This window comes from Paralichthys olivaceus, chromosome 1 (genome assembly GCF_024713975.1).
Source record: "Paralichthys olivaceus isolate ysfri-2021 chromosome 1, ASM2471397v2, whole genome shotgun sequence".
In the NCBI taxonomy this organism is placed as follows: Eukaryota; Metazoa; Chordata; class Actinopteri; order Pleuronectiformes; family Paralichthyidae; genus Paralichthys; species Paralichthys olivaceus.
Window position 1 is genome coordinate 17,978,720 of NC_091093.1, and position 22,385 is coordinate 18,001,104.

Here is a 22,385-nt window from a genome sequence, read left to right on the forward strand (position 1 = left end):
GTAACCATGAATGACTTTACAATTAATGAGATTTAACTAATTTGACAATTTTCTAAATGTGTATGAAGTCAGTAATTGTTATTACATAGACTGGAGTCTTTATTCAGGTTCACAAAAGAATAGTGTACTTTGATCAAGTATTTTAGGCACTACTGTAGACAAAATCTTACTTTGCATATGTAGGCACCTAATGGATTGTTCTTATCTTCGGCTTACCTATTCACAGATGCATCAGATGCTGATCCAGAGAAGGGTGTGTCATTCCCAATAGAAATAGCTGAAGCTCGCAAGTCACCTCTGGAAGATCAACAGTCAGAGAGAGATGATGCCACAGGATTCCTGTGCTGGAAGAAAGGCTGTAATCAAGTGTTCAAGTCCTCCAACTCCCTCCAGTTGCACTTCAATGAAGTTCACAACAAAAGGCCTCAGTTGCCTGTTTCAGATCGCCATGTCTACAAGTACCGCTGTAACCAATGCAGTCTGGCCTTCAAGACTGTAGAAAAACTTCAGCTCCATTCACAGTATCATGTGATCAGGGCAGCCACCATGTGCTGCCTTTGCCAGCGAAGCTTCAGAACACTACAGGCTTTGAAGAAACATTTAGAAACCAGCCACCTGGAGCTGAGTGAAGCAGATATCCAGCAGCTTTATGGGGGCTTATTGATGAATGGTGACATTATGGTAATGGGTGACCCATCCCTTGGTGAGGAGCATGTAACTCTGGGGGAAGACGACAAGGAGGGAGATGAAAGTGACCCGGAAGAGAAGCAAAGCCCAACAGGCAGTGACTCGGGCTCACTGCAAGAAGATTCTGGATCTGAACCTAAACGTGCTTTACCATTCAGAAAGGGCCCCAACTTTACTATGGAGAAGTTCTTGGATCCATCTCGCCCTTTCAAGTGCACTGTATGCAAAGAGTCTTTTACACAGAAGAACATTCTTCTGGTTCACTACAACTCTGTCTCCCATCTTCACAAAGTGAAGAGGGCTCTACAGGAGTCCACTAGTGGTCAACCCGAGCCTACCAGCAGTCCTGACAACAAGCCATTCAAATGCAGCACTTGTAACGTGGCATACAGCCAGAGTTCCACTCTGGAGATTCACATGCGCTCTGTTTTACACCAGACTAAAGCTAGGGCAGCCAAACTTGAAGCAGCAGGAGGGATCCCTAGCTCTGCGAGTACTCCTGGATTAAGTGGAGGAGGATCCAGTATCAGCACTTCAACATCTAGTCCAATCCCAGCAACTAACTCAACTACTAGCTCAACCAACCACAGTTCCTCTGGGTCTCAAACAACTCAGAGTATTCTTGGAGGAAACCATATGAGCCAGAGTCACTGCATTGAAACCCTGGGGAATTCATCAGTGAACTGCCATTCCTCTCCATCTGAGAACCATGAGGTGAAAAAGAATAAATTTACAGACATGCTGTCAGCAAGGGGGCAACAACAACAGCAACAACAACAGCAACAACAACAGCAACAACAACAACAACAACAACAACAGCAGCAGCAACAACAGCAGCAACAACTTCAGCAGCAGCAACAGCAATTGGCTCAGGCTCAAGCCCAAGCCCAAGTTCAGCTTCAGCAAGAACTCCAACAGCAGGCTGCTATTCTGCAATCCCAGCTATTCAACCCAGCACTTCTGCAGCACTTCCCAATGACAACTGATGCACTCCTCCCCCTGCAACAACAGCAATTGTTGTTCCCTTTCTACATCCCTGGCGCAGAATTTCAGCTGAACCCAGAAATCAACCTCAGTAACTCAGCACTTGGCCTAGCAGGATCCTCCACCTCCTCACTGCTGGAAGATCTAAAAAACTCAGCTCAGCAGGCCCAGCAGAGTTGCTTGCAGCAGCAATTGATGCACCACCATCTTCAGCAGCAACATCAACAACAGCAGCAACAGCAGCAGTCTCACTCACAGGCTCAGAGTCAGATGGCATTGCTGCAGCAAAGTGCATCTCTCCTTCAACAGGTTGAAAAAAAGCAGAAAACTCACTCCTCTCACAATGAGAAAGACAGAGAAATACAAAGAGAGAAGGATTCATCTGAAAAAAATGACGAATATGTTAACAAAGATTCTGCAGACAGCAAGCTAAGAGACAAGAAAGATATTCAGCACATTTCGATTAACATAAACCATGATACTGGATTGCCTCCACCAAGGATTGCTTCCGATGCTAGAGGAAATGCAACCAAAGCCCTATTGGAAAATTTTGGGTTCGAGTTAGTAATTCAGTACAATGAAAACAAACAGAAAGCTCAGAAAAAGACAGCTGGACCTACAGGATCAAGTGGTCCAGGTGGGATAACAAGAGTGGTGGACCCCATTGAGGGATTAGAAAAACTGGAATGTGAAGCCTGTGGCAAGCTGTTTTCAAACATACTGATTCTAAAGAGTCACCAGGAGCATATCCATCAGGCTTTCTTTCCATTTCGATCCCTTGAGAGATTTGCCAAGGAATACAGAGAGCATTATGATAAACTCTATCCATTGAGACCCCCTACACCAGAGGCAGCTCCAGCTCCTCCACCGCCTCCTCCTCCACCTCCCCCTCCACCCCAAAGAGCTCCCACACCAAATATCCCTGTCTCTTCTGCCTCACTTACACCTCCAACTGTACCTCCCCCACAGCCACAAGTTTCAATGGCACAAATTTCCATGCAAATGGATTTGCCCCTCTTCTCACCACTCATGATGCAATCTATGTCTCTGCAGTCTTTGCCCAGTCAGTTGAATCCCCAGTTACAGTCTGTTGAGCCAAACCTGGCCTCAGACCTGGCCCAGCTATATCAACAACAGCTTACACCAGCCATGCTACAGCAGCAGCAGAACAAAAGGCCACGGACGCGCATCACAGATGACCAGCTTAGGGTCCTGCGACAGTACTTTGATATCAACAATTCACCAAATGAGGAACAAATCAAAGAGATGGCAGACAAGTCGGGGCTGCCTCAAAAAGTCATTAAGCACTGGTTCAGAAACACCCTTTTTAAAGAGAGACAGCGCAACAAAGACTCACCATACAATTTCAATAATCCACCAACAACAACTCTAGAAGACACAAAAATTGATTCTAAACCTCCTTCACCTGAACCTCAGAAACAAGAATTTTATGGGAGTAAGAGATCATCCAGGACTAGGTTTACTGACTACCAGCTAAGAGTGCTACAAGACTTCTTTGATGCTAATGCTTATCCTAAAGATGATGAATTTGAACAGCTCTCCAACCTTTTGGGCCTCCCCACTCGTGTTATTGTTGTGTGGTTCCAAAATGCTCGCCAGAAGGCCAGGAAGAACTATGAAAACCAAGGGGAAGGGAGTAAAGAGGGTGAAAGACGAGAATTGTCAAATGACCGCTATATCCGCACCTCAAATCTGAACTACCAGTGCAAGAAATGCAGTCTGGTTTTCCAGCGGATTTTTGATCTAATAAAACACCAAAAGAAGCTGTGTTACAAAGATGAAGATGAGGATGGACAGTATGACAGCCAAAACGAGGATTCATTAGATCTTTCCCATGAATGTTATACTCCCTCTGGGTCTTCCTGTCACACTCCAATGCCCTCTTCTTCAAGTCTCTGCCCACTCCCACCCTCCACTTCAGCATTCTCACACCTGTCATCTACTGAGAAAGAGGAGGCATCACCAGCATCCACCTCAAACCTATACGACGAGAAACCCAAGCAATTACCAGACATTTCTGATGATCCTCGAGAAAATATAACCTCTATAAAGCAGGAAATTGTGCATCAACCCCAGTCCGAGGCACAACACCATAGACCTCAGAGAGAAGAGAAGATTCAAACGATTTCCAAGTCCATCAAACATTCATCTCCTTCGTTCTCTCAGCAACAACAGCAGTGTGGTCCCTCAGCCTCTCAGACAAGCCAAGCCTCATCACAAAGCTCTCACATGAGCCTCAATGCACACCTAACCTCTGCCACACAACAACTGGCACAACAGATGATTCCTTACCAGTGTGAGCAGTGCAAGATTGGCTTCCCTTCCTTTGAGCACTGGCAGGAACACCAGCAATTACACTTCCTTTCTGTGCAAAATCAATTCATCCACCCTCAATTCCTCGACCGTCCAATTGACATGCCTTTCATGCTATTTGATCCCAGCAATCCTCTCCTGGCAAGTCAGCTTCTCTCTGGGGCATTGCCACAGATCCCCAGCAGCTCTGCCACCTCTCCGTCCACCCCCACTTCCACCATGAACTCCCTGAAGAGGAAGTTAGAGGAGAAAGCTGGCACTAGTCCAGGAGAGAATGACAGCACAAACAGCGGAGAAGAGCCACAGAGAGACAAGCGGCTCAGAACCACCATCACACCTGAGCAGCTGGAGATCCTATATCAGAAGTATTTGTTAGATTCTAATCCTACACGTAAAATGCTTGACCACATTGCTCATGAAGTGGGATTAAAAAAGAGAGTAGTGCAAGTCTGGTTCCAAAATACCAGAGCCAGAGAGAGAAAAGGTCAGTTTAGAGCAGTGGGGCCAGCTCAAGCTCATCGCAGGTGCCCTTTCTGTCGAGCTCTTTTTAAAGCAAAAACTGCCCTGGAGGCACATATTCGCTCTCGTCACTGGCATGAAGCCAAACGTGCCGGATATAATTTAACACTTGCTGGTATGTTGCCTGAACAGGAGGGTATGCAAATAAAAATTGATGCTCTAGAGACAGCAACTTACTCACAACTTGTCTCTACAAACAGTGATGGACAAAGCTCCTCTATGTCACCAGTGAACAAAAGCATGGATTTGTCTCCCAGGGCTTTATTGAGCCCTTCATCAATTAAAGTTGAGGGAATGGAAGATTTTGAGAGTGCAACCATGTCTTCTGTGAACCTCAGCTATGATCCGAGCAAACTGGATAATGACGATTGTTCTTCTGTGAATACTGCCATCACAGACACAACCACAGGTGATGAGGCCAATGCTGATAATGACAGTGCTGATGCAAAGCACAGCCAGAATAGTGGGGATTACTTGTCTAAGTCTGGAGGCACAGTCCCCATCCTTGAAAATGATGACCAGATGTCCTCAGGGCTTGTAAGCCCTGCAACAAGCTATTATGCTAAGGACTATGAAAATGAACATATAATTGACCATAGTGAAACGTCCAGCCTGGCTGACCCCTGCTCCCCAAGTCCTGGAGCATCAGGCAGCAGGAGCATCGACAGTGGAGATCGACCTGGACAAAAGCGCTTTCGAACACAGATGACCAACCTCCAGCTGAAATTGTTGAAATCCTGTTTTAACGACTACAGGACTCCCACTATGCTGGAATGTGAGGTACTTGGCAATGACATTGGACTTCCAAAGAGAGTGGTTCAGGTGTGGTTTCAAAATGCCCGTGCCAAGGAGAAAAAGGCAAAGCTCAACATGGCCAAGCACTTCGGAATAAATCAGACATCCTATGAGGGGCCGAAGACTGAATGCACTTTGTGTGGTGTCAAGTACAGTGCTCGCCTCTCTGTTCGTGATCACATTTTCTCACAGCAACACATCTCTAAGGTGAAGGATACCATTGGCAGCCAGATTGATAAGGAAAAAGAATACTTTGACCCAGCCACTGTCCGCCAACTTATGGCCCAGCAAGAGATGGATCGCATTAAGAAGGCCAATGAAGTTTTAGGACTGGCTCAGCAGCAGGCTATGCAGCAGCAGGGGATGTTTGATAACCCTGCAATGCAGGCTTTGAATCTACAGTCAGCCTATCCAAATCTGCAAGGCATCCCACCTGTCCTTTTGCCAGGAGTTGGTAGCCCCTCTCTTTCCAGCTTCAACTCATCTAATTCAGGTAGATCATCATTTTGCATTAATTTACTGAAATACAGTTACAATTTTCTTTTCAACTGTAAAGTAACAAATTCAAACTATTATTAGCGATTACTACAAGAAATATGCTGTAATCACATGGTGTGCATAGTGTAGTAGTGTAAAACAGTAATAATGTTAAAAACAAACGCACATTATATTTTCATAACAAATACCTGAATTAATTCTTCCCTTTTTGTCTGTTCCTGAAAATTTTCCAGCTTTAACTCCTCCAAAACCTTCAAACCTCCTGAACATGCCTGGTGCCAGTGTTCCCTCACCTAGCCTTCCTACATCCGGATTACCCAACAAGCCTCCCTCCTCATCATCTCTTGCCGCATCCAGCCCAGCCCAGCCCAACACATCTGCTTCGCACTCAAGTCCCACCACCACATCAAACTCCACTTCCTCAACCACCCAGTCCAGTTCCCGGCCTGAACCCCCCAAAGAACGTAGTACTGATAGGGTGCGGGAGAAGGAGAAGCCCAAGGAAAAGACAGAGAAGCCCTCAACCCCATCATCGACTGGAAGCACTCCTGCTCCATCCACTTCTGCTGCCAGCGCCAAGAAGGAGAAACCAGACACAGCTGTACCTGCCACCTCTATGCCAACACCTGGCATGGAGTATGTGGTAGATCCTGCCCAGCTTCAGGCTCTGCAGGCAGCTTTGGCATCAGATCCCACAGCTCTCCTCACAAACCAGTTCCTGCCCTACTTCATGCCTGGCTTTTCCCCATATTACTCTCCACAGATCCCTGGGGCTCTGCAAGGGGGCTACTTGCAACCAATGTATGGTATGGAAAGTCTATTCCCATACAACCCAGCATTGTCGCAAGCATTGATGGGCCTGTCTCCAGGGTCCCTGCTGCAGCACTACCAGCAATATCAGCAGAGCTTGCAGGAGGCACTACAGCAGCAGCAGCAGCAGCAGCAGCAGCAGCACCAGAGGCAGCTTCAGCAGATCCAGCAACCCAAGTCGAGCCAAACTCCAGTTCCCTCTCAATCTTTGGGGGATCGTAAAGAATCTGCCAAAGATCCAGTGAAAACAGAGGCGCAAAAGGGCAACCCCCATAGTGAACCCCCCACTTCCTCCTCATCATCCTCCTCTCGTAGTAAAGTACCCGCTGAGCAGAAAGAAATGGATGGCAAAGCTGGTAACCCCCATCTAGACCAGTTCATTGTCCCCAAGGTGCAGTATAAACTGGCATGCCGCAAATGTCAAGCAGTTTTCACCAAGGAAGAAGCGGCTATTACCCACCTTAAATCGAACTGTTTTCTCGGTCAGTCTGTGGCAAACCTGCAAGAAATGTTGCTGCGTGTCCCTGGTGGCGTAGGTGCAGGGGCTGGAAGTCTCTATGACTGCCTGGCTTGTGACACTACGTTGGATGGGGAGAAAGCACTCAGTCAACACCTGGAATCGGCATTGCACAAACACAGAACAATCAAGCGATCAGCCAGAAATGCCAAAGAGCACGCTACTAGTTTATTACCTCACTCTTCAGCCTGCTTCCCCAATCCTAACACCGCATCTACCTCGCAGTCTGCCACTCATCCCATCAGCAGCCCTCCTCCCCCGCCAACAACATCAGCCACCATGCCATCCTCTGCTGTCTCCTCTTCCTTGTGCTCCTCCTCTACTACCCCACTCAACACCACAGCTGCCGGCAAATCCTGGCCCCAGGCCCCTTTCTCCAGAGCTTTAGCTGGGAAGCCCAATGCCAGTCCCTCCTCTTCTTCCTCCTCTTTTCCTCCAGTGTCCTCACCTTCAACGGTTACCTCAAGTTCATTGAGCACCTCAGGAGTTCAGACCTCGATACCAACAGACGTCTTTACTGACGAGTCTGACTCTGACAGCAGTCAGAAGTCAGCAGACAGGCTGGGCATAACGGCGGAGGAGCCGCAGCAGCCTGGCTTTGTCAAAGACAGTAGTAGTTGTAGTAGTAATCTTGCTAGTGTAGGAACAGACTCCATCAGATTGTAAAAGAGCTTTCAGTGATGGACAATATTTAAAAAACACTAAAAAAGACAAAAAAAATCACAAATGGAAAAAACATAAAAAGCAGCAATGTTAAAAATACATTAAAAGTATACAAACCAATTTCAGAAAAAGATGTGTAAAGACTAACTGCAATTCCAAAGCTTGTAACCAAAAATTTAAATGTTAGTGGATTGTTTTCCCATATCAACATGCTGGTTTCCATTTTGTTTTTTTTTCTCTTGTTTCTCTTGTTTTTGTTTTACTCAACTGAAATACATGCATACTAATATATGAGAATAGAAAAGATCACTGCAGTTCTGTTTTGGGTAATGGTAGAGGAATGCTGTACTGTATGGCAATGGACTGCCTCAAAGTTGACAAATGGCCCAAGAACCCTTTTGAAGAAATACGAGTCAACAAGCTGTCCCTTTGTTTTGTAATAATTTCTACTTAATAGCACAGTCACAAAAAGCCAGTATGTACTGTATGGGAGAATAGTCTATCAGTTTTCTTGCTATTTAAGCATTCAGATACCAATGGCTTGCAAAACTAAAAGAATAATGTAATGTCTATTTTATTCTCAGGTCAACAGTTCACAGATGTTTTTCTGTTACAGAAATCCATGTTTTACACATTTTGTTTCCATCAGGAGATGAGCAATTTCTTTTCTTTTTTCAGAACTTGATTTCGTAAAGAAAGCTTTAAGTTGCATTCAATTTCAATAAGGCATTGTTTCTGGGCATTCACAAAAGGGTAAATGATTTGCTGATTTTAACATTAGAAATCCTTTTAAAAGGGGGGAAATAGCAATTCCATTATACCCAGACAAGGAGAGCACTGCAGATACAATAATGGGCGATTGAAAGTTTTGATAAAAAAAAAACAACCTTCTGTATTTATGATAGATATGAACATTTTTGGTGTTAAGTAGATTGTTGCATTGGAAATGAATTTAAACAGTATGGTAGGTTGAAAAAAAAACTTTGTGTACATTTAGCTTTTGTATTGTCCAACTTTAAGACGCTTCATTTGATGTTGTCTTGGTCATTCCGATAGACTAGATTTATGGACAGGTAATTTATCTAAACTTTATTTCTGTCTTATTCTCAACTTCTTGGGAAACATTCACCCAAAAATGCCCCTCCTGACAAGGAAGGATCCTCTTTAAGAATTATTTAAATTTTATGGTATGGTTGTTACTGTGCTAACCAAGATGAAAAAGATCCTGGGTGAAATATTGAAAGTTTTATTTTATTTAATTTTTGTGTTACCTTTGTGCACTTATCACTGTCTGACTTATATTTCTCACTCTACTTGTTCCTCTCTTCGCACTTATTTTTCTCTGCTCTCCTGTGTTTGTAGATATGTACACTACAAAGCAGGTCTTTTGTTCTTCATGTAGTGTGGTTACAGTCTTTATTTTCATTTTGACATTTTTGTTGTCATAAATGAAAACGAAAAAAGAATACCAATAATAATTCTCACGCTTTAAGACAAAAAGAAAATCCAAAGACTAAACACTTTCACCATTGGTGCATAAAGAAGAGGCTTCTTTATACTTGAGAATTTGTTGCTGTTTTTAGAGGAAAGAAAACAAAGTTTAAAAAGATAAAGGAGTACGCATCAGAGTTGCCGTATTTGCTTCTTTGCAAGCAAACAGGTAGCTTTTTTACGTAAAAACCAAAAACCAAAAAGGGCCCTTGTCCTTGCATTGTGGAGTAGCACCGTTACAGAGCCATTGCAGTTTGTAAGATAGAGGTTATTAATCTTTGTTTGACTTTTTTGTCACATTCAAATGTCCATTTTTTTTAAAGAAAATGTATAAGGTCTGGTCTTCAAGGACATACGTTTTGCTGCTAATGTAGAATTTTGAAAGAAAAAAAGAGTACCTAGATGCATGCTCATTTTGCTTTTGGCTAAGCTTTAACTAAAACAAACAATAAACCAATTTCTTGCCTCTGCAACACGTTTTTTTCCCTTGTTGCAAAAACGGAACTTTGAAGACTGTGAATATATGTTCCAAAGGACATTTTGCCGATTTTCGTTTGAACAGACCAATGTTTGAAGCCAATGATCTATAACGTTTGTAAAGACCAGTGCATTCCAAATATCACAATGGATTTTTCTTAAGCAAGGACTGATTTCATTTCATTTAATTGCTTTTAATTGTCACAATCTATTTTTTGCTCATTTTAAAGTGACTGTAAACTGTTGTGTAAATTTTTGCATCATTGGTTGCTGAACAAAGTGACCTCCAAATGTCATTTTGTGCTGGCATGGAACATTGCTGAAAATCCCTCCATCCAGTCAAGGTTGTTGCTCACTTGTTAAGCAAGTTATAGTGGTTACCAAAAAATGTATATAATACATCTGGTACTGATGTGTCTCATAGGTTTAGTAACATTTATGCCAGTCAACATACAACTAGTCTCAGAGGGAAATGATGGCTGTTTTGCTGAGGTGTCGTTGCCCCTCTCCTGGAAAATCCACCAGTGACTTGTCCCATGGGTCTGCAGGGTGCCACTTCCACACATAGCTTACAGGTTTTTAAAGGGACATCTTCATTCCAAAGCATTATTTCTGGAAAAAGTAGGAGGTATTTTGGAGATGTCCCTTGTTTTCAAATACTTAGGATGCTTTCATGTCCAAAGAAGTCACCCACTTCATTTTATTGCAATGGAAATGGATGTGCATACGTATCCCCGCCCTCTCACTGATGATCTGCAGTTTCTTTTCTTTTTTTTCACCAAAACCCAGACATATTTCAATTTGTGAAGAACTACCTTGGCCACTATTGTATCACAGATAGCTACAATCTCAGAAGTGTGTTTAAGTGCTATGTCTTGCAGAGATTTGGTGTTAATACTACAGCATGCTGTTAAGCGTCAGTAGATTTGGTCTGCAAGCTTGCTAATTCTCTAAAGTCCAGTTCCCTGTTCATATGCATTTTCTTATTTTGGAAAAATCTTAAGTTGTACAGTTTTTCCTCGTATGTTTGCTTTATTTTAATTTTTGAATAATGTCAGACATGTACTGTTATTTTCGCATATGTATCTGTATTTTAGTTTCTGTATATTACTTTATCATAAATTAACACAAGCTTTAATTTGAATTGCTGAAATTAAGAAACAAAAACAAAAAAATATGACCTGGCCACTTTATGGTGTGATATTGTTCTTTATATTCATTGTCTCAATGATACTGTTTGCTCTCTTATTTCCAAAGTGTAATCTTTTGGGCTCTTTTGTGGAAGACAAATTTGAGGTCTCTACATTAGATTCAGCCAGCATGGACTGTGTGTGAGTGTGTATGTGTGTGAGTGTGTATGTTTGTGTGTGTGTGTGTTTCATAAGAGCCAGCATCAATTCAATTTTTCTTGTTTGCCTTTTACTTTTTTATATGTTACACACCAAAACAAACTGAACCACATAACTGAAATTTAGAAAATCAAATTTTAAAGCTAACGATCAGAAATTAAATAATGATACCGAAGCACTGAGCAGTTTTTACTTTGATTGAATATATGAATGTGGCCAAAGCTTTATGCAGTTGAAACAAAAAGAAAAAAAAACCTACAAGTTGTGCCCCAGATAAGTGTATATTTTATTGTGGCACAAAATGTTACTGTGGATAATTGGATCCACTGACTTACATTGGGATACTTGATTTACATGGACATTTACAAAGAGAGAGATAAAGACATGGTTTTGCTGTAGAGGTCATCTTTTGCCCACTGTGAAAACGAGCGTGTACCTGTATACAGATATAGATATATTTAAAACAAGACATCAACTTTTTTTGTTTGTTTTTGAGATGAAGTAATGAAAAGAGGAAAAAAAAAGGACACTGGGAAGCTTTGGAGATCTTGTTAGGAGGACGTGAGAGGCTGTGGGCACACCAAAACTGGGCATGGGAGCCAAAGGCAGGCTCAAAAACAGCTTTAAAACCACCTCCTTATTTGATTACTGACAACTCTGTAATGGGAATGGACTCTGGAACCAATGGACATGTGTGACACAGAGGAAACTCCTTAGATGAAACTGAACTTAAGTGGCTCCAGCTGCCTCTTCCCCCCTTTCTGTCTGTCTCTTTCTTTCTTCAGCTCTGCCTCTGCTTCTGCTCTTTGATGGACGTTTTCCAAGTTTCAGGACAGGATGGACAGAGATGCTTGCTTCATTTCTCCCAGTTCATGTTGCTACCTGTTTCATTTCCTCGTGCTTGTCTCGGGTTGACAAGTAAAGCTCTCCAGTCAAACGGCGGCTCACCCCTCTCTCTGTCGATTACAATATCTAAAGAGAGAACAGAGAGAAGGGAAGGGTTCTCAAAGGTGTCATTCTTAAAGAGGCAGTTACACTAAAAAAGCGTATTAACCAAAATTAACAACCAAACTAACAACCAAACAACCATTTGCTCCAACTTGAAAGATGAACTGTTACTTGGAGCTCTCTGTTCCTTTTGTGACTTCTGGTGCCACAATGTTTTTTTAATGCTTTTAGTTTTTCTTTTTGTTTCTTTGAATTACTCCTCCTTCGAGCCTCATAAGCATGGCTCTGTGGCTCCAGGCAGCCCATCCGAGGGTAGAAAAAAACAGCCTTGCAATGTACAAAAAAGAGCAAGTTAAACCAAAAATGTTGTTCTTGATGTCTTTTCTATACTGTAGTCTTGTTAGCTTTTTTGTTACTGTAATTATATGATGAAGATTTCCAAACTGTACCAAATTACATGGAAACTAACATACATACAACCACACGGAACTTCAGACTTTTAAAGAAACTTTTGTCACAAAACCTTGTTGTCCTAGTTAAGTTGATTGTAGATGGTAATTGAATATACTCCTTTGAAAATATTTCATCAAGTATGTTTCTTGCTCATTGTGATACATTAAAAAAGTATGAGCATAAATTGCACTGGTTTGGACTCATTTTCTGTGTTGTGGGATCTTATCTCTTGCTGTCAATGGACGACTACTTGAACGAAGTCGGAATTTAAAAATATATCATTAAAAAATAGAATTTTCAGTTATTTATATAATTAGTGCTGTTGGGTTGTATTAATATATTTTTGATACATTTAACTTAAATATTTTGGGGGAAATCTTTGTGTTTACATAAGGATCATTGAAAGTCACATGAAAACACAATACCAACAAGAACAAAAAGGATGGTGTTACTGTCGAACAATTATCATTTTGAATACATATTTACTGTAAAAATGTTGCTACTGATCTACAAGTTGTTAAGAACAATTCCCATACAAATGTAACAGTGTTAGCTAACTGATACTTGCAAGTAAGGCCAAGGCTTCACATCTAGCATTTGTAGTTCTCTCTTTAGTCATAATGTTACACTGCATGTATAACACCTTCAGCAAACTGATAAACATGGAACACTATTGTTGCTGCAAGTGAAATATAAAGTTAACAGTGCGCACTGTAACAGGAGCTTAGGGGGCCAGTGGTATACAACTCACAATGAAAACCAAGTTTGCCTGCAAAACTGACTTTTCTCCAGAAATTGAGGTATAATAACACTTGAGAGGCTGCTGTGATATATTATGGTCACTTTAAGGGCACGTAAAACATAACCAATTGTACTTTTAATCCTTGTGTGTAAAAGTGTAATGGCTTAACTGTTTCAATTAACATCTCAAGTGATCTTGTCAGATCCCTTCAGCTTCTAATTCTGCTGCGTTACATATCCACCACCAGTAGTGATTGTAAGTGCCCTCGTCAAATTAACACACATTAAGTAACAAATGTGTACCTCTTATTAATTAGTGGTGATAATGTGCAACTAATGTAATTAGAAGCATTGACTATGAGGTTGGAAAATGTGACCTACAGTGAGATACAATGTAAAGGGTAAGAATTAATAAAGGAGTGCTTTTTTTACTAGTTTCTATTAAAAGAGCATGAGAGCTGATCTTAAAATAAGCCCGCTTAAGGTTGTTTTTCATCATTCATCCACGGGCAATGATTATTTACTAAAATAGTAAAGTATTGCGTTAGAATTAGCATTATAGCAAACAAGTATATTGTTTTCACCAATGAGTTTCAGCACACATTTACTGGAAATATTAAGACAGTAAAACTGATTAAATTGTAAATGTAGATTTAAGGCAGGTATCATTTGTATCTTTAAGCCTTTTTTGCATATTCTTTCCATTGGTTTGCTTGAGCAACCTCTCATGCTTATTAAAGAGAACAAAATTAAAAACAATGTAAAGTTATAAAATCATTCAGAAATGTCTCAACACAAAGACTGACTGTATTGTTTAAAATATAACCTGCTTGCAGGACCAGACTATTTTCATTAGAAATGTTGACATGAACATACATTTTTGTCCCTAAAGTATTACTACTACTAACATCAACTATACTGTGATCTCTGAACTACTGTATTGCTCATGAACATGGCTGAATTGCTTTATATTTTTATGTATTCAATACTTTCTCATGAACCTTCCTGAAATCAGATTGTTCTCTAAAGAAAATATGTGAAGAGCTAAAATTGCGAGGAGCATACAAACCTGTAAAGGGTGTTTAAGAAAGAGGCCATCCTGTGTCAAGCAACAGGCAAGATTCATTGGCCATGTTGAGCCAATTAACACGCAAGGGCACATCCCGAATGAATTAAAAACACCCTAATCCGATCATTGTGAAAAGCAAGGCCATTTCCTTCACAGGCCTGGACCAGATGGCACTCACACTCAGATGCTGCACTGAACCAGGCCAGTCCCAGTCACACAGTGTGAAATTGGGTTAGCGCCTGGGTCTAACATAGGCCCTAGGCAGTGTGAGCTCCCAAACCCATTCTCCCCTGGCCTAAAGGTACAGGGTCCACCTTTCCTATCTTTGGCCCCATATTTAATTATCATTCTCAATGCACCTCACTAACTCAGTCATTTCAGTTAGTGGGAGAACTGACAGCTTCCTAAAGTCGTTAGTCTCTTTAGACTGGTCAACCTTTTACGTATCCAAATAGCCAATGACATACCACAGAATGTACTCTTTCATAGCACAGTAGACAAGTACTGCTCTGTTGGGTATAATATCACAGACTGTGTTTTTACACTCTGACCCAAGCTGGGTGCTGTTACCATGCTGAGGTCTAAGTCCTTGCTTTGTTGCAATTATGGCATCTTCTGTTTCCCAAAGCACTTCAGTATCTAGTTTCAGCTTGTGCAAAAAGTGAAATGGTGCAAATGTTGGATGATTCTAGTCAAAACCTATGCTTGTTCAAATGGTTGTTTGGCTTAAGGTTGGCATTACCACTTGACACCACAAAGGCAGAAAATGTGGAGCAGAAGGCATAAGGGAAATATCACCACACATCTCAGTATCTAATTCCACACTGATATAGCATCCTGCCTCCATTAGCTAAGAGAGGGCAGTTTATGAAGGTTGCCTTGTGGCTATTATGTGTGACATAGGAGATGCAAACATGCCACGGTGTGGGTAGGTGTAAGTTTTGTTTTGAGGTGCAGCCAAAGGAAAAGATGCTCAGTCACCCCCATCCATGTGTTTAATGGCCACTAGGGGATAAGGCTGTGTTGTTGCGGATGGTTTTACCATTACCATCATCGATAGTATAATAGTGTGTTAGCATAATACCAGAGGCACCATTACTACAATTCAGAGCTGCGAAGAGATATCTACTTAAATTAGCATGCTACCTAGCTAGCCCCATTCTATGTTGTTATACCACTTTGCACCTCAAGAAGTGATAGAGTCACTGTGGTGTCCAGTCTGCCCTCAGTCGAACATGAGGATAGGTTAGGTCAAACACTTCATTCTTAAAGGGTTGAAGTTCTGTGCGGATGTATAACCTTCAGTTTACACTGAATAAGTAAGCTAGTAATGCTAACATTGGCTGGGTAGCGATAGTGACTCCTTCCAGCACTTTCCAGCCAAGAATTGTCACAGACATTAAATCTGTTGAAAGCTTTAGGGAAATGTTGAATGTAGAATTGTGTGTCAACTTTTCTGATCCTGCACTGAAGTAACAAATTGGAGTCTGTCACCACTATATGCTGTGGACATGGACACATTTGTGACTAATCTAAGAAAAGACCGAGCTAAACTGTGGTGCACATGAGCAGCTCGCAGTGCTACAATCACAGGTTAACCCCTGGAAGCTGGTCTGTTGAAATAACAAAGATGACTGTGAAGAACAGGAATTTCACAGCCAACCCTGAAAGCTTGTAGTTCTCTCCACACCACATACCTACAGCTCTGCCCCTGTTTAATCTGACTTGTACTTCTTTGCATTGCCACATTGTCTTCTTCAAGAATCAATGTCAAAGGCAAATTATACTACAGCCTTGAGGACAGGTCAAACTAATTCAATCTAATCCGTCAGATAAAACGATGGGTGAGCAAAGATCAAAAAGAAATTGAATGGGATGAAAAAAATTATACAGGAGAAATCAGTTTCTTTTGAATTATAGCCTAAGGTGTCCTGATTTGGGTTGAGCCGTCTTCACAAGACCTTATATTGTATGAGCAAAAACTCAGTTGTCAGTGTTAGCCCCCACCTGTACTGATGAAGTGAGTGGCTTATAAGCCCCTCTGCCAAAACTCCACCTCGCTGGCTTTCCATCCGCATGGGATTCATGCTGGGGAAGGTGTGGAGGGTGTCTTGGCAGGCTCTGGGTTTTGCCGAAGCATTTCCTGTCTCCTGAACACAGGATCAGGTGTCGCCATTTTCACAGCACCTTCTGGTTCTGTTTAACAGGAAATGAGGTCCATCAGAAGAACTCTGACCAAAACTGAGCCAGAATGGGCCCTGACAGGCAGGAATATTAGCCTGTGACGGCAGTCAGTAATTGAATGATCGGCTCCCCCCCTCACTCATAATGAAGAGAATATGTGCTGGGAATGTGTTTGTCCTTCTCTATCCTTCGTCTGCCCTCTGCCTATCCTCTTTCCCCCCCCTTTTTACCCTTTAATAAATCATTTGCGGGGCAGAAATAAGGGATAATTTTACTTCACTTCAAAGTGCTTCTCGTGGTGTCATTTCTGTAACCTCAAAGTGATGATGCATTAAAAAGGCTTCGGCTGAGCTCTGTCTCTGCTGTGCTGATAGTGTCGTGAGAGAGTGAGTTGAAGTACATAAGAGATCAATTATCACACCTCATTTTGTTCTCATATGCAAAATGATAATGGGTGGACCATGTCAGACCTGAACCATCAGGTGGTGTATCCTTTCTCCATAAATGTGTTTCACAGATTGTCTGAAGGGGTCTGTTAAACCCCTTTAACAGTTACAAAGCAGAAGGGAAAGAATTTGGCTTCTCCTTGATCTGTCTTCAAATGTCCCTCTGCGGACAAGATTTAAGAGTGATAAATCAACAGAATAAATCAAACACTCAGCATATCACTACGCACTTGTAAACACTGCTTTCATTTAAAAAGGGGGTTGCGCTATCTCATCTTTCCTGAGTGTTTGTCAGCAAACGGTAGAACAACAGCATATCTACGTTCCAGTGAGACAGAGTACACAAGCTGCAAAGGAGGCTTCAGTCTAAGGCATGGGTGAGGGAAGGTGATGCTGTGAAGCGGGAGGCACAACTTTGGGGTGCAGCGTCATATTTCACATAGCTTTGGGAAGAATGTCAACTCTGGGAAGAATTCTTAATACAACAATTGCTTTGAGACTTGTTCTTATTAATATTTCTCTGACTTTGGTTTTGTATTTTTGAAACCTTAACCAAAATCAGTTGTAGTGTATTGCTGCTGGAATGCCTGTCAGACTGCGCCCTGACCCTGGGCTGGCTGCTATAATGATGGGAAGATGAAAGAGCCAGGCCCATTCCCAGGCTGCCCTGTTAGGGGGTGCAAGCCTGTGAAATGGATAGATAATGGAGACCAGGTGTGCTGTGGATGCCTGAGATACTCCTCAGTCAGTCTGAGAGCTCCTCTCAGTGAGAGGGAGGGTAAACTACCGCTGCTGAAAACTGACTGGGCCGCAGTCCAATTCCTCACTCCAGACCCTGCACACACACATATACTTTATAGTATATATATGTAAAGAATATGTACAGTAATTCCTTCAGTATATATGTTATAATTGCTGGAGTTGGACATCACTCAAAAGGTGCACCAGTATTCAAACTGGTCTATCTTTTTTTTCTATCTTTTTTTTCCTCATAAAACTACTGCCTTGCAGTCATAAAAACACAGTACAGTACATTCAGTTTTCAGACGCCTTCATTTTTGTTTTCATTTTGTTATCCTGCAACCTTATGCTAAAATACCCCCCGTTCTCATCAATATACACTGAATACCCCATAATAATAAAGCAAAATTGCAAATTTATAAAAAGGACAAACTAAAACATCACATTAAGTATTCAGGACCTCTGCTGACACTTCAAATTTAGCTCATGTTCCTCACATTTCTCTTGATCATCTTTGAGGGTTTTCTACACCTTGATTGGTGTCAACCTCTGGTAAATCCATTTGATAGGAAATGATTTGGAAGGCAAACAGCTGACAGTGCATTTTAGAGCAAAAGACAAGCCACAAGGTCAAAGGAACTGCCTGCAGAGCTCAGACTGGATTGTGATGCAAAGCAGATCTTAAAGGCTTCAGAGTGAGCTGCTTCAAAAGTGGACGCCAAAATATTTGTATGTAAGACATTTGGAACAACTAGGACTCCTCCTAGAGCTGGGCACCAAACTGAGCAATCAGGGGAGCATGGCCTTGGAAACAGAGGTGACCAAGAGCTGAGCTCCAGAGATCCTGTGTGGAGAGGGGAGAAACTTCCAGAAGGACAAACAAGTCCTAGTGTAATTTTTTTCGAGAAAACTAGACATAACCACATGGTCACCTTTGCTACAAAGGGTCCCCCTCCCAAAATTTTTCAGTTTGGATGAGCGGCCAGAGTCCTCGTTGCTCTGATATGCATTGTCAGTTGTGTGCCTTTCCAAAATGTGTCCAACCAATTTACCATAATCATGTTTTTTTACGGACAAATATGATAAATCAAAGATGATAAATGGGAGGCACCTGAACTACATTTCAAGTGTCATATCAGAGGCCCTGAATACTTATGTTGATGTGATACAACAGTTTGTCCTTTTTAATAAATTAAAAATGTCTGAAATTCTGTTTATGCTTTCTCATTGTGGGGTGTCTTTGAATTTAGCATGCAACATAAAAGAATGTGGAAAAAATGGGTCTAAAACTTTCTGAATGTAACACATGTAGGCTAAAAATATTTTTGCTTGAGTTCTTTGAGCATGTGTGTCTTTGTGGTATTCAGAAATATGATAATTTGAGCAGTCAGAAAACCTATTTTCGAGCATTTATCCCTTGTATCTGTCATTAACTTAAAGTAGAGGAGTTCTAAAAGAAAGGTCAAGCAGACTGGCCACAAAAGTGTTTCTAATTGGAACAGACAGGCTCACAGAGCTCTGTTGTAATTACAATCTAATTAGCAGGCAGCTAGCAGAATCCGACATGCCATTTAACATCAACAATTTAACCCTTTACATGAACCCCCTGTGAACATATTTCAAAAGATTCTACCAGATCCTATGGGAGAAACTGCCTGCCACACTTCTGTCTTCTACAGGAGGTCGGTAAATGTCAATTGGAGAGAGAGCTGAAAATGTTGAAGAGGGACTCAAGTGAAGATAAGTCCTCATTAAAGCCTTCTCCATAAGAGCTTGTTGAATGATAAATATTAAACATTGATTACATACAAATAGGAATGACTCTCTTATCATCACCGACTATTGTCTTCCTGAGATTATCCCATAATTAAATCTAACAAGGTCCTGCTGAGGCCTTTTTGTCAAGTGAGTGAATTACTCATTATCCCCACATGAATAAGGGGCAATCACAGTGTGCGTCGTATGAACAAGCATGCAAATGCTAGACAAACCAGAAGAATACAAGAATATTGTAGAAAGACAGATTCCTTTTTGATTGACCCTGTCTGGCTATTAAAATGGCTGTCACTCAGGACGGCTTATCTTGGGAGCCAAGATGCGGGTTCCCATTTCAGAATGTAGCTTTTTATATTGAGTAAATTATTATTTTTACCAAATAATTTCAGGGGAAACACAAATGCCTGCTCCACGTGATAGAAAACTTAAATAAAAAGCCAGTGGAAGTGTGTGTGGATGTGCTTTAAGCATATATTGTGTGTGAAAGAGCAAAAAGCACTTTCTGACAGGTGTAACTTCTGTCAGACTGAACCACAGTGAAATAGGATCTCAGCGACTGAGCCCTTTTTGTGGATAGGTTGTTTCCAGATGAAAATTCAGCTGCTCTATTTAAGTAGGTGTTATTTAATGTGAGTTCATTCCTCTCAAGCTGTCACTGCACCTGACCTGTCTGAGTATAATTTACAGTATATTCAAAGTCTGTGGATTAAAATGCTTTAGTTTGGTTTAAAGAAGGCAGGAGTTATATGGTCCAAGCTGTGTCCTTGTGTCTCTTTGCCCTGTCTTACAGCTGGAGTTATATTCTCTACCAACCTCATTGTGACATATATACTTCTGGAAAAAAAAACATTAAGTCTAATCAGAAACACATTCACTTTTTTCCTTTTCTCTCCTCAGCATCCTACAAATCACACTGTTTAGTTCATATAGTTAGTTCGTCCTCGTCTCGTCTTGGTGTGCTAACATGCACATACAGCCGTGAGTACCTGCTGGACGTTGACAGAACCAAAATTTTTAAGTTAAAGTCGTTTAAACTAGGTGAAGAGCTATGGCACTGTGGTTTGCTCCGGAGGCCTGCACAATCCCTGATCCCCACTCCTGCACCTCGCCCACAGTGGAGGCGCCACAAACGGTGTGAGACGAAACAGAAGAGGGGCGAGCCAGGAGGTATCCGAGCTAGGCTAGCGGCTAGCCCACACAAATCGGCTATCCCCACCATCGTCCTGGCCAACGTACGCTCTTTGGACAACAAGTTGGACTACATACGGCTTCTACGTTCAACCCAGAGGCTTGTGAGTGACTGTTGTGTTTTTGTATTTACGCAAACATGGCTCAACAACCACGTTCTATTCTGGACAATGTTTACACCACCCAGAGAGGAGCCTACAAAGCCCACCCCCTCCCACACCTTGGTGCTTCTGACCACATTACTGTGATGCTAATGCCAGCATACAGGCCTCTGGTTAAAGCAACCAAACCGGTCCTGAGGCAAGTATGGGTGTGACCGGAGGGGTCTTCAGAGGCAGTTCAAGACTGTTTCTACTCAACAGACTGGAACATGTTTAAAGAGGCTGCCACCTACAACAACACCACAGACCTCCAAGAGTACACTGACACTGTCACTACCTACATCAGCAAGTGCATTGATGATGTAACAGTACAAAAGACCATCACTGTTCGAGCCAATGGCTGACGGAAGAGGTCTACAGGCTCCTGACGGCCCGAAGCGGACTTCAGGAGATTGCACACCCAGCATGCTCCCCTGACCATCAATGGCGCCGCTGTGGAGAGGGTGAGCAGCACCAAGTTCCTGGGTGTGAACATTGCAGAGGACCTCTCCTGGTACAACAATACTGCATCACTGGCCGGGGAGGCTCACTAGTGCCTCTACTTCCTCTGCAAGCTGAGGAGAGCCAGAGCCCCTGCCCCCATCATGGTCACCTTCTACAGAGGCACCATTGAGAGCATCCTGACCAACTGCATCACGGTGTAGTATGGCGCTTCCACCGCGTCCTGCCGGAAGACTCTCAAGCACATCGTGAGAGCGGCTGAAAAGATCATCGGCGTCCCCCTGTCCCCCCTCCAAGACATCTACAACACCTGCCTCACCCACAGAGCCCTCCGCCTTGCAGGTGACCCCACCCACCTGTCACACAGCCTCTTCAGCCTGCTACCCTCAGGGAGGAGACTGCGGAGTCTACGGGCTAGGACGAGCAGGCTGAGAGACAGCTTCATCCACCAGGCTGTCGGGATGCTCAACACCCTCCCTGCGCTGCCCCCCACCCTTTCTTCCCCTCACACACAGACTCTGCCACCCCCCCCTTCCTCCCCCCCTGACACACGGACTCTGCACCAATGTTGATTGCACTACTGTTTTTCATAACCTCATCGGTTTTTGCACTGCCATAATTTGCACTGCCATACCTACAGATCCAGTCAATTCTGTATCTGTATGTGCCTTAAGTTCTGTCACTTTATTCTTATTTACCTTACTCTTACTACCTCATTTTAGTTTCTGATTTTAGTTCTGGTTTAGATTTTTAGATTTGTAGTTCACTTCACTTTCATGCACTGTTACATTTTTACTTTTATACACTGGTTTTTCACTTTATGCACTGTCCATAGCTTCAATACACGGTCCTCTACACTTCTATGCACTGTTTATAGTTCTACACACGGTTACACTACATTCCGATTCCACAATTTAGTGTTTATTGTTTTTTTAATATTGTTTATTCAATGTTTACTAACACCACAGGTTTGAGAGTCTCGCAATTTCAATACTACATATGTCCTGTACATTTGCAGAATTGACAATAAAGCAAACTTTGAACTTTTGAACTTTGATAACACCACCCACACAGTAACAGGAGTCAGTCAAACACTGGAGAGAAGACGGAGCT

At 42.2% G+C, this 22,385-nt stretch overlaps 1 protein-coding gene across 12 annotated transcripts in view; it reads left to right on the plus strand.

Annotated features, from left to right (window-relative positions):
- The window catches only part of zfhx3b (zinc finger homeobox 3b), a 324,823-nt gene extending 312,114 nt beyond the window's left edge, over window positions 1–12,709 (plus strand). For all 12 annotated transcript variants that reach the window (XM_069524024.1, XM_069524002.1, XM_069524010.1 and 9 more), the window contains 2 exons: window positions 227–5,812; window positions 6,051–12,709. In XM_069524024.1, the coding sequence (XP_069380125.1) occupies window positions 227–5,812; window positions 6,051–7,810 (7,346 nt within the window). In that variant the 3' untranslated portion in view covers window positions 7,811–12,709. The remainder of the gene's footprint in view (window positions 1–226; window positions 5,813–6,050) is intronic.
- The last annotated feature ends 9,676 nt before the right edge of the window (window positions 12,710–22,385 follow it).